General features: G+C 42.1%; 1 protein-coding gene across 5 annotated transcripts in view; it reads right to left on the reverse strand.

The window, feature by feature from the left end:
• The window catches only part of LOC113127360 (nck-associated protein 5-like), a 116,183-nt gene that overhangs the window by 29,024 nt on the left and 74,070 nt on the right, over positions 1–13,089 (reverse strand). For all 5 annotated transcript variants that reach the window (XM_026301840.1, XM_026301839.1, XM_026301842.1 and 2 more), the window contains 3 exons: positions 6,692–6,782; positions 2,671–2,844; positions 385–453 (listed from right to left, as the gene is read on the reverse strand). In XM_026301840.1, the coding sequence (XP_026157625.1) occupies positions 385–453; positions 2,671–2,844; positions 6,692–6,782 (334 nt within the window). The remainder of the gene's footprint in view (positions 1–384; positions 454–2,670; positions 2,845–6,691; positions 6,783–13,089) is intronic.

Here is a 13,089-nt window from a genome sequence, read left to right on the forward strand (position 1 = left end):
CAACTCGCACCATACATTTTTTATCATAATTCTGACTTTAGTGAGCTACTGTTAAAGCACAGGGCAGATGAAACACACTAGTCTCTTTATTAAAGTGAGAGATGAGAGATTATAGCACCTGAAGAATATCAGACTACTCAGTTAATTGTTAATAACAAGAATTCACCCCTGCCTCCACCTAGAACGGTTCAAGTAAATTGCCAACGTGTGGGAAACACAATGTGCTGTGCAGGACCTTATTAAAACCTTAATCTTAAGCCTCACAGTGCTACTCATTCTGTTCTCATGCAGTCAAAACAAACTCAGCAAACACTTTTGAAGGTAACTAACAGCGCCCTTGAATGTGCCTTGGGGTGAGACGAGATAAACAAGATCTGCACTCACCTCATCCAGACAGCGTTCATACTGGTCCCTCTGGTTCTCATTCTCCATGGCCAAGACAGAATTCTCCTCCTGCAAACAGCACACCCAGTCAGTGCCAATGGCACGCAAAACTTTCAGTGACTTTGGTCACATTTGACACAACAAAACAAAAGTGATGGAGACAGAAGCAGCAATCAAGCTGAGCTGCAGTTAAGAAGAGGGTTGCTTCACAAAGGTCATACGTCAACATGAACCAAGATGGCCAATAAAAATGTACAAAGAACCACAGAGAAAAAGGTCAAGGGGATGGAAGTTATGATGCTGAACTTTGGGGCGGCAGCTAGCCATTTGGATTTTGGACCTAATAAGAATATCTCCTCTGCTCTCCAATCGATGACGCAGCACCCTATTGATCCCTGGGAGTTTCCAATTTGTCAGCAGCAAGCAGCATATTAGGAGCTGTCAGCTGGCCCCGCTTCTCTCGCCCTCTGCCCTTTAACAGAAACTACTAATCCCTTAATGAAACCATGGTATATGTAATTACAGCCAGAAACATTCCAATTACGCATCCAGGAGGAAACACAGAATATGGTTGTGGGCACAAATGTAATGAATAACTTGTAATTAGCGAAGGCTTGTTTTTCTACTTTACTTTAGAGCAGTGAAATACATTAATTTATATTTAAAGTGTGTCCATGGACGGTATTTCTGTCATAAACTATATAAGAAGCAAATATGTGTTGAGTCAGTTGGCCCCACACCTACACAAAGGCCTTTTTTCTAACTCCAGGATAATGTACCGTGTTGTCTGACTCTCCGATTCCTCTTCTCCAGCTGGCCACTGCGTTGGTGTTTCTGCCACTGGCGTGTATAGTATGTTCATCAAAACCTTTCCTGAGACCAGTTGTCTGCTATTTTATGTTCTGTGGCTAAAAAAAAAGGACTCAGCCTATCCAATTCATTTTCATTTACTGTTAAAGGTACCTTTAGGCCTTATCCACTTTTCAAGCGTTTAGGATTTCACTTCTTGAAACGAGCTTAGACTGTTTTGCTTTTTGGATAAAACACAAGTCGATGCTATGAGCAAACTCTGCTAATGGTTTATCATGATGCATGTTAGTGAAAACTGCACCGTGGAAACAGGTGATTTAGGCGTTTTGGTTCACATCACTCTGAAAGTAGATTGCCAGCGGGCATTTCTCCCAAAGTATTTTTGCATTTATTTAAGGGCTAGTTACAAACTACAGTGCACGGCTGCCAAGTTAATGAACAGTATCAGTTGAGCTGGAGGAAAAAAAAAGCCAGGCAGTGCTCACTTAGTGTGGAGTTTATTCACAGTGTGGGGCAGTGATATATTACATCTGCTTTGTTCTTGCTGCTTTAGCCGGCGGTGCATCCATCACCTGCACAGCGAAATGGAATCAAGTGGCAGATAACTTTTGATAAAGCCATTTAAAATGTAATATTTAGGTAATGTGCTTCATCAGATGGAGCACCACGACAGGTTAACCACACTTAATGCCAGTCTGTGTAGATAACTTACAGCTGAGGAGCAACAGCCAATTATCTGCCACTTTGCTCTAATTAGGGTCTATTTTCAATCTGGAAGGCTTTAGTGTAATGCTGCTAATAGAAACAGATCACATCCTAAGGACTTTTGTTCTTTGTACTGTTCTCATCTCTTTCTATTTCGGATGTTCTTTCTTAATGTGTTCTCTAATCATTCTGAATGTAAACGCCTACTTGTTTCAGGTACTCACACTTTGCTTTTTTAAGATAAGACAAACACTGTACGCCATGACGCCTCATCAACATCAACAAAGCATGTGGAGCTACTTGGTAAGACTGGAGGCCTAATTTAATTAAGTCTGAGTTCCTTAATTGCTGAAGCGATCTGAGAGGTTGTGTGTCCGGTGGCTTCAGGAAAAAAAACAATCCGCATGAATCGCCATGGCCACACTCCCGCCTCAGCTGCTGCTGCTTGGGGCTTGGGGCTCAAATCCCCGAGCGCAGGGGGAAACAAACCAAAGCTGCGGTACAGCCTAAAGCCCCCGCCGCGACTCTCATAGAATGACTTCACTCTCCAAACACAGCATACTGGAGAATTTGATGAGCTGTCACGCTCTCAGACACAACTGAGCAAGAACTCTGACAACTGGCAGACAGGCTCGTCACAAAGGATATCCAGAGGTGGCTGCAAAGTGTGGATGTGAAGTAGAATGAAGGGGGAGGAACGATGAACAAAGCAAAAAGAAGGGAAACAAAGGGAAAGTCAAACCAGTAAAGACTGAGAAAAAAAGAAGTTACCTCGAGGGCCTTGAGGCGGTCCAGGAGGAGCTTGGTTTTGTCTTTGTCCTCTTCTGCTTGGCTGGCATCAGGCTCAGCACTCGCCGGCAGCCCAGGGTCCGCTTCAGTTGTCAGGAGGGAGCCATTCTCTTCGGGGCCATCGTGCTGTTTCTGTACTTCCTCTGAGAGTTCATCCTGACGCATAGACAACAAGAGGAGGTTAGAGGGAGACAAGAAACAGGGAGAAGAAAAGTAAGGGAGTTTTGGCAGCTAAAACCTGAGCAGATGGGAAGAACGCGCTCAGAAGAGAGGTATGACAAATGTGTCAGGGCAAGACGAAAAAATCGGGTAAGGAACCATGAAAGGCAGAAATCAGAGGAAAGGAGAAGGTGAAAGACGTGGAAGAGAAAGGGGAGAGGATCAGATGGGCAGATGGGACAAGAGGGAGGCAGCTTCAACAACAGAGCTCCAAAACACCATCTAATCCCTAATCATGTTTCACTTGTTTTCCAAAGAGTGGCAGTGACCTTGAGGACTCTCATCTTGTCTGTATTACTGGGATCCTACACCCTCCCTGCTTCCCCTCGCTGGGTTTCTGTCTGTCTCTCTGCCTTTGACAGTTTCTCTCAGTCTCCATGCCAGGTACCGTTTTCTGTCTGTTTCCTCATGTGTTCTTGGCTTCCTGGCATCAGCGATAATTAACTATGGGTAATAATTAGTTACTAATTAGACACTTTCTGGCAACCAACAAACTGCAAAAGAAAAACAACAACACAACGAGCTCTCTGGCACACTCAAGAGGTTATTCATCTTTTTTATCTAATCTTTAGAGCTTCAGCGTATGTGCTCGCTGACTGAACTTCTATTCACCGTGGCCATACGGAGCGAAAAAAGGAGTGTTGCAGTCACAGTGTGTAAATTAGTGCACCCATGGCATAATTTTAAAAAAAACATCATATTTACAGTGGACTTGTTCTTTGGGCTTTTAGTCAGAGGTAAACAAGCTTTTTAAAGACATCATGGGATTCATGACTTTATGATATTTGAAAGCATTTTATCATAACGTCCTATGTGGCTCCTGATATCGTAAAATAAAACAGCATCTTCTGGTAAACGTCGATAATTATCTGACTTTTCTTCTGACTGATACAAATAGTTGTTGCTGTTTTTAAAATATCAGACACCATGGGTCTAAATTTTGACTAGCAGAACACTATTTTTCCTCATTTCCTCTAATAATCTTCTCACACCTCAGCTTTATCTTCTGACCTCTTGAATTGCTTCCTGCCTCCAAGTTGGGAACTAATTGACTAAACAGTCAATCAAAAACATAATTGAGAAATAAATCAATAATGAAGGAAGTCATTAGTTGCTGCTCTAAACAGATTAACTGCAAGCTTTAATTAAAAGTAGAACAAAAACATCCTGAATGCAGGAATTTCTCATCCTCTTAAATATCCATTAAATGTTAGTTACATAAATATTACAAACCTGTCATTTTTCAGGTGTGATGTGCTTTTCACTATTCACAGTACGGTTGTTTTTTTTAGCCCATAGCTGCATCTACAGAGCAGGTGATAGGCCAACTCTGAGTAAAGCAATGGAAGCTTTTCTTTAAATGACACAGGTATTCAGCTGTTAGACTGTGATATATCACTGTGCACACATTACATTGTTCATTCCCACCTGAGCGTTGACAGAAAATTGTCAAACCTGAAGACACCTATGGTTAATGTGCAGGACAAAGCTGAGGTTAGCAGCACTGATGAATGACGTCAACTCAGCTTTTACAGATCCAAATGCATCGGGGAACAAGTCGCTCTCTTCTAATAGGAATTGGAAATAATGTCCTTCAGAGCACTTTGTTTACAGCTTTGTGCAGTCGCCTCTAAACATATATTAGGTTTTCAATCTTGTTTGATTTCATCAGACAATTGTGTTCGAGGCAATACTTTATAGTCACGAGTTTAGGTTTGTTTAGCTTGCTGGGGCTGGCTTGGGAAGCCTATGGTTTGCTTTCAGAGACTGCTCATCAGACAGTGTTAAAGGGCTCAGTAATAATCTCCACAGAGAGAGTCTGGAGTGGGAAAGTGGAGGCAACCTTGTCCCTCACTCTGCCCTTTCAAGTTATTGAGTTTGTCTGCTGAATACACAGAATACAGCTGCATCATGGGCACATCCCTGCGTAGGATCAGTACAGTTATACAGCAACTGGGAATAACATAATAACCTCTCTTAGTTTATTCTCTTTGACAATGCCCATCACTGAACACCAAATGGATTGTATGTCTGATGATGGTGCTAAAAATGAAAACTTACTGCAATTTATCCTGAAGGGGGAATTAATGTGGATGAGACACAGCACTTTAAACCACACAGTGCCACTACAGGAAAGGCAGGGGATTCATCATCTGAGGACCACGAATGTTGAAACTAAGTGGTGGACAAACCAAAAGGTAGACCAAGCTTATCATCGCTAGAGGCTGCTGCTAGAACGGATTAAAAATACCAAACACTCTGGTTCCAGTTTTTTCCCCCCCCTTTGTTTTAGAAATATGTTTCAGGGTTTTGGACTGTTGGTCAGACATAACAAGCAGACTGAAGATGTCACCAGGGACTCTGGGAAAATACGAGTGTCATTTTTCACTATTCTTTAGAACAATGCTCTAAATAAATCAAAGTTTCACTTGTGTTCAGTATAGAAGCAAACGATTTGGGATGAAAACACAGGTCATCCATGCTGAAAATGTTTAGCATTTGTATCCACCCACCACTTCAAGTTCCACTTTCCATCACACTTATCAAACTGTGTCACCTCAACATAATCCGTTTGTGGTGGGGAACCCAGCAAAGGATTAGCCTGTGTGCACAGAGAACATTATTTGCATATGAACACACCATATTCACTTCATATGTATTTCATAAGCCTGGGCTGTCTCCTCACATTTTTACGATTAAGCTTTTGCACTTCAGGACAAATTGCAGGATATCAGTCTATTATCATGGCTGCTAATCCAATGTTTCACTTCCACTCATACTTACTGGAAAGTATAAGCAGTAAAACAACTGACATTTAATCTTGTGGTGCTCATTTTTTATTCTAGCCACTTTTATTTGCACTCAAAGCCACTCTCTGCAGCACACTTTCTAAACTAGTTGTCCCCTTTTCTTCTCTTCCCTGAAGGGGTTTTGTTCTTATTTTGGCTTATAAAGAAATAATGATGTGGGCTCTGCTTCATGCACTTGTCATATGCTTTGTGTTACATACTGTATAAGAAAGATGTGCACACCAGAAAAGTTGGATAGATGCTGGATAAATACCTGGAGAGGTATTTTTACTGGGTTTATACTCAAGACTCAAATAAGGAAGTAAATAACAGTGTGTAAACACCAAACAGAGGAGTGTGACCACAAAGGTGACACTGTGCTTCAGAAATATACAGTTTTATTTACTTTTTCTGTCTCTCTGCTCAATCCCAGCAGCTATTTCACTTATGCAACCCGGTCAGCAATGAATGCTTTCACCTTGGCTCAGCGTGGAGCTCGGAGATGAAAAACAGGAGTGAGATACAAACAAAGATACCTGCCACTTAGAAAGTCATTACAGGCCAATCAGTAAATAGATACCGAACATAAATGAACTACCAGGTTCCTTTAGACATTGTTTATCATCTTTCATAATTCAATTAAGTCTTCATTAAACACAAATGTGTGCATGTTTGTGGTAACTATTTCCCACATCTGTTCATGAACTATTTTTCACTAACCTCCAACATAGTTTTCTTGATCTTTTCTTAAAACTCAAACATATTAGGCAGACATTTACTACAGCAACCAACACTTTCTCTAATTCCCTTTTAATTAGAACCAAATTCCTTGGGGCTTTTTTGGAAATACCTTTGCAATTAACAGCTAAATACCAGCAAATGTTAAGTTTCCAGGAAACTAGGTGGAAAATATATTAAATAGATTGAATAGGATCCATAGTGTCACTGTGACAGCCACAGACACGCTGACAGACACGCACAGGATGGTCGTTTACCTTGTAGGCCTTCATGATGCCCACTGTGTCCACAGCAGTCTGCTCCAGGATGCCCTGATTCTGCAGCAGTGACCGCACCGTCTCTTCCATCCTGCACACAAACACATATCACCATGTAAATTACTCGTCACATTAAAGTGAGGCCATAACGTGATGGATGCTTCTTAGAATCTGCTGATAATTTAATGGTGGGGCATTTTTGCATAACACCTCACTGTGACCATTCAGCGAGCACTGCCAGTGTGAACCTGTGTGACGACCTCACACTTAGTCTGGATTAAAATGTTTCTGAAGTGCCACAGCCATCAGCATCTTCAAAGTGATATGTAGACTCAAAGTTAATGCTGTAAACATTTAAAATAGGATCTATTTTCAAGCTCTTATTCAGGTTTATGTTTGTTGTTTGAAATGGATCACTGTGTACTTCGTCATTTTTCCACATTTTTCATAAGCATACATACAAAAACAAAGAGAATCAGTGCCAGACACACAAGAGTATTTTTTTTTTCTTTTACACTGAATCCCAACTTCTGCTCAGCTACCTATGCAGGGAACACTTTGTCCAAATGGCTATAGCATTTATGGGCTTATTGTGTACGATTTTATGGTCGTTTGTGTGTAAATGCATGTGCCCGCTGATGGTATGAATTAAGTGCAATCATAGCAGCAAACACTGAGCGAGTGACCTTGACCTTCAAGGCCTGGTGTACTCGCAACAATCAGTGCTTCTATTTTGTGCTGCTAGCACTGCAGGCTGCATGAAAAAACAGGCTGGAAAGAGTGCATGTGAAAATGCCTCTGCCAATTTCCATCTGAATAAAAGCCACATCCCATCTTCATCCCTCGAGCTCTAGGGTAGAGTTTGAACCTACATGTATTCAGTTTCTGATTCTGTGAAAAAATAGACTACCACATGACCAGATAAGGTGCTGGAGATGACCCAGCTGGGATCATGTAAACGGAAATGATAAGATGACACTGACATTCAGGAGCAGTAGCAGCTGTAGAGTCATTGTTAAAAAGCAGCATCTTGACAAAAGAAAGGTTTTGACTTTGTCAGGTGGGAGTCGTCTGAATTTCATGACACTTTCTTCTTCTTTTACTGGTTTGATTCACATATATATAATATTGTATTAATACTATGACTATGAGTCTATAAACTCTGGAATCATCCATCCATCCATCCATCATCTGTACCCCCTTATTCCCAACCAGGGTCCCAGGGACCTGCTGGAGCCTGTCCCAGCTCTCTTTGGGTGAAAGGCAGGGGTCCACCCTGGACAGGTCACCAGTCCATCACAGGGCCACATGGAGACAAATAACCTCACACACTCACTGCTGGAATCATTATCTTCCAACTATATCCATGTTCATACACAATTACATAAAACATTTACTGTAGTTTCCCAGCCCTGGTTTTTGTTTGGAAGTGGATGAGAATGAGCACAGGCAGCCAGGGCAGGGGAGGGTGGTGCTAGCCACACCATCTGTCCGGGCTGAGCCATAAAGCCGACTGTAATCAGGCCGCTAGTTGCTGACTGAACATTTGCAGAGGCAGGCAGGCGGGACTGGTGGCAGATTGCTCCAGTTCCTGCTTTAAATGCTGGCCTTAATCAGCACAACCTAGAGAAAAAGGGCATGACATAGATAGCTTTGAAGTCCGGAGACGTTGACACCAGATCAAGGACAGGTTGACAGCCGTGATCTGCAAGGCAACTATCGCAGCAGCTCTTGGACTGAGTGGATTTGGGAAGCTGATGAGATACAGTCACACTGTGTATTATTATCATGGCAGAGGAGTCACAGAGGTAAATATCTAACAAAAATCTATTTTACAACTCTTACACTGTTATATCCCCCATCACCAAACCCCTCTGTCCATCTGGATCACAAATACCCTGTTCCCTGCACAAAATAAATTCATGAAGAATTCATTTCTAAGCTGTACATTTATTTTTTGATCCAAATCAAATCGCAACTGGCAGCAAAATACAGTTTCCTCCAGCTCATTTTATGCAAAGCAAAAATAGGTAACAGTGGGAATACACATGACTGTGTAGAAGCTATAGTGAAAAATTAAACACACACTTTTAAAGGTGCGTTGTTGCCTTTAGAGGAATTAATCCAAAAAGTCACATGTCTCTCTTTTGTTAAATGTTTTGGGACACCAAACATTAGAAACCAGCTGCCACTGGAGGTTAAGTGACTTAGCTGCGTAATAAACATGTAGAGACGGGAGTTTTAAAATGAAACCTGAAATGAAAAATTGGGGGAATATCATTAGAAAAGTCAACAGATGGAGTCGAAATTATTCTATGCAGGAGAATGTGCCAAATAGAAATAAATGTGCCATTCGCTGCAATGAATTTAAAATGAAATAAATGATGGCAGCATTTGTTTTTGTAGCTAGAGCGGCCATTCATTCACAGCCATACCTGCAGGATGTCCAGACCAACTTCCCAGCATACTCACTATGACTGGCAAGACCTGAGTGACCTTGAAATTATAAGGTGTCAGGTTGGTAAGAAGCACTTTGATGCCTCGGCCTGCCTGCTTCCTTATGTTGTGGCTGGAAAAGTGGGGGTGGGAGACCCTTTATGTTTCTAAACAGACCCACGGAGCTCTAGAGCTGCACCTCGCGTTCATACCGCTTCCATTTCAAAGTTTCCTGTCACTGAAAGCACAGATTTGTGGCATCTCACTGGATAGACTTTTATGCTTTTGATGGCAGGGACAGAGCATTGATGGGCTTTGAAGCTTGCTGCTGCTGCTGCTCAGGGACTGGAGATGCCTAATGTGGAGAAAGATGGACTCCATTTGGAAAGATTTATTCTATTTTGGACAAAACACTGAATAAAAGAAAACTCTTTGATTCCTTCACTAGCGATTAGGAAATCTGCAGTCTACAATAAAAAAAAACTAAATTTCTGAAGTGCTCTTATGTCCTAACTACAGACTTTTGCCTGAACTACAAAATATCTCATTACCTCAACTGCTTGTAAGGCAATAAAATAGAACTTATTTTCAATAAAATCACTACTAATTAATTATAAAAGCCAAAAAACAAAAACAAAACACACTTAACTAAACATCCGATTAAATAAACAGTTTCATTTGTCCTTAATGTAAATGCACCAATATAAAACCTTTCCACATGTGAGAGAATGTGCTTAATGCTTATGATTAATGAAATATAACTCTCGGATGACAGCGCATTACTTTACATAAAAGATGTAGTCTTGCTCACAGTGCTTGTCAATGACTTAATGAAAACATCATTCAAGGAAGGTGAAAGGGAAGGAAGGACAAATGTGTGTGTGTGTTTTTTTTTAAAAGGGGGCGTATGTGGAGGAGAAAACAAATTCTGACTTTCCTGACCCTCACGTCACACATGCTGAATTTTAAATGCAGCATTTGTCAGCAGTCCAGGAAATACAATTAAAGGTCCAATCAATTCTTAGCCTGAGGTCTGACGATCTAACACACCCCTCTCCTTCATACAAAACACACACACACACACACACACACTCAGAATACACACATGATCGCAGGCTGTCCAGAGCTTTGATGTGACAGCAAGCAGCAAGGTGAACAAAGTGATGCATCATCATCAGAAAACACCAGGGCAATTAGAGGTGAAACACTGTGTGTCGTCTCACGCTGACGCAAACGCTGCAATGATATCAACACTTCAAAAGAAACGGTAGCAGCTTTACACTGTGGCAAATTCCTTCATAGACCTGCCCGTGATCAAAGGGCTGCAAACCTCTCGCAAAAGCTGACATTAGCTCAAAACTTACCCCATCCTGAGTTTTCCTCCTTTTTTAACGCCGCCGTTTTTTCTGAAAAATGCCAGGAACACTGTGCAGACATCTCTGAGCTCCATATGTAGATACGTCCAGATGCACACCCAGCACTCTGTTCTCACAGTGACCCAGACACTATTGCTGAAATGTGGGTCTCTAGGCTAAACTAGGCCATGCAGTCATCATAAGCCTGAGTGGTTTTCGCTCCATTGACAGACAACACTGTCAGTCTCGTGGCCGGGTTACAGTCAGCCCCACAACAGATCTCCCATTCTCATTTTCTACTTGCCGTGTCTCCAGTGTGTCACTATCCGACACCGGCCCCGTGCAAAGACAGGGATCTGGCAGGCAGAGACTTTTCCATATGTCCCTTGTTAAGCCCTCTCCAAAGGAGAAGGGCCCCTGCTGCGAGGCCTGCAGTCCTGGATCAGATGGCTCGGTTTGGAGGAATGAAGCACTGCTAAGGCCAGGGATTCCCCCTGTTTAGACAGACAGTGTGTGTGTGTATGTGTTTGTGCATTTAGTTGCATGAGTCTTCGTTGGTGATTAAGAGGCTTTGGCTTCACTAAAAGCAACACTTTCTGTGAGAGGAAAGCTAATACTCAGGCCGCTTGCCAGGACAGTCGCTGCACGATCAGAGATCTCTGCAGGCCATCTCAGATTTCTAGCTCATCATTCTCAACAATCTTCTCTCCAAATGTGGAGCTTTTCGTTAACACAGTTTCAGATGCTCATTTGTTTATTTTAGTCATAATTTCCCTGCCAGTCACCGCCTGCATGTTTGCATATTTGACAGCTCGGACCAAACGGGAGTTGCAGATCCACACCCCTTGCCACTGGTGCACATTTTGGGTGCCGGTATTATTTGGCAGCAGTACATGAGCGACTGCGTCAATATTCTGAATTTAATTAAAGCTTGGTCTTTTGTTGTTTCTCTTTTGTCACAGAAAATGTGGGAACAACAACCTCAACTTCTTTAACCTGCAGCCACAAAAAATGCAAAATAGTCTGAGTCAAAAACCTGAACAAGCCTCTTCACATTCACATGAATAAGAAGCTCCAGAGTGGCAAATGATGGAAAGCCGTAGAGCTCAGGGAAGATGCTTCAGCTTTTGATTGTCTGTTGCACTTTACATCACTCTGTGTGTGATGCCAGAGCTTCAGGTCGCCCAAAACCCACTAATCACACTCGAGCAACGAGCAGCTGGAAAACCCTAATACTGCTGGTATGATATGGAGAACAATCTCCTGGTTGTGCGGGTGAACTGCGATCAACAAGGGCCCTCGTGACTACTGCATTGACGGCTATGACCACCATATCTGTCCTCATCGAGCCGTGTCCGTTTTGGCACAGGAACATTCCATTCTTCTCCTCAGACTCCTTTCTAGCAAATCTCTTATGTACGCCCACCAGGTGATTGCTTAGCTTAAACCAACACTAAGCCATTCTTATCCTCTTATAGCTGTTTTGCTGAAAACATGCAAGGAGACCCTTTCTTATTCATGACCTAAATGAAGAAGAGAAACAGTCTGCTAAACTAGAAGCTTTTGGTCAAAGAGTCGGTCCAGTTTAGAGCCTTGGGGACAGTCCAGAGCTGTAAATGTCATGCACATCAGTCATGCATATTACAGTTGGGTAGCATTACAAAGGTCCTTGCCCTCACGACCACTGAGTCTTGCCACTGACCTTTAACCTTATCAACAAGACAGACATACCAGAGAAAAAGAGCTCAAGAGGCCAAAACATTTAGTATGTCTGGGCAGTCATATCTCATTTCAGTGTTTGTTGACCAACTGCTGTGAAAAAGCATATTTTCCACTTTGTTTTTTTAGCATGCGCCTTAAACCTCAGAGGGCTTTAATAAACTTTTTGATAAAATTATTCATATAAATATTTACTTATTGACTTTCATCTTTGCAATTTCTGATAGCAAATATTTGAAATGCACTGAAACTAGGAACCCATCTCGATCAGAAACTGATTCTTAACCAGAAACTGATTTTACCAAATAAACACACCCAACCGTGCAATTGTGGACGAGTCTGTAAAGCCTGTAAATTAAAAGTCACATATGGAGGATTTAAGCTATTCCTTCATCCCTTCAGCAGGCCCTCTACATTTGTAAGGATTTAGAGTGTAAATTCATGACTGTGGTTCCACATGTTCACCTCTGGCCAAAGGAAGCAGTTAGCAATAAGGAATCCATTGAGTCCTCTAGAGCGTCTCGCTGGAGCCTCGGCTGATATCTCCACAATGGGTTACAGGGCATGTGCGATACACATGTGAGACAGAGACAGAGATACAGACTGAAAACATCCCAGCAGGAAACCTTAGTCACGATAACAGCGTTGAGTCCATTGCTTACACCAGGAGCTGCAACGCTTTTAGGAGGAGGCGTGTATGAACTGGTGATGGGAGAGGGAGCAGTGGTATATGATGTTTTATTTTGACACCAATGTGTAATCTATTTTTTGTCTAAACAAGTAGATATAAAAAGAGTGAGGTCTGAGACTTATCCAAGAACACTGTTTCAGGAAATAAATGTCGCTGGTAAAATTAGTGGGTTAGGGTTTTTACTAAGCAGCACAAAC

The sequence above is a fragment of the Mastacembelus armatus genome, chromosome 2, assembly GCF_900324485.2.
Source record: "Mastacembelus armatus chromosome 2, fMasArm1.2, whole genome shotgun sequence".
In the NCBI taxonomy this organism is placed as follows: Eukaryota; Metazoa; Chordata; class Actinopteri; order Synbranchiformes; family Mastacembelidae; genus Mastacembelus; species Mastacembelus armatus.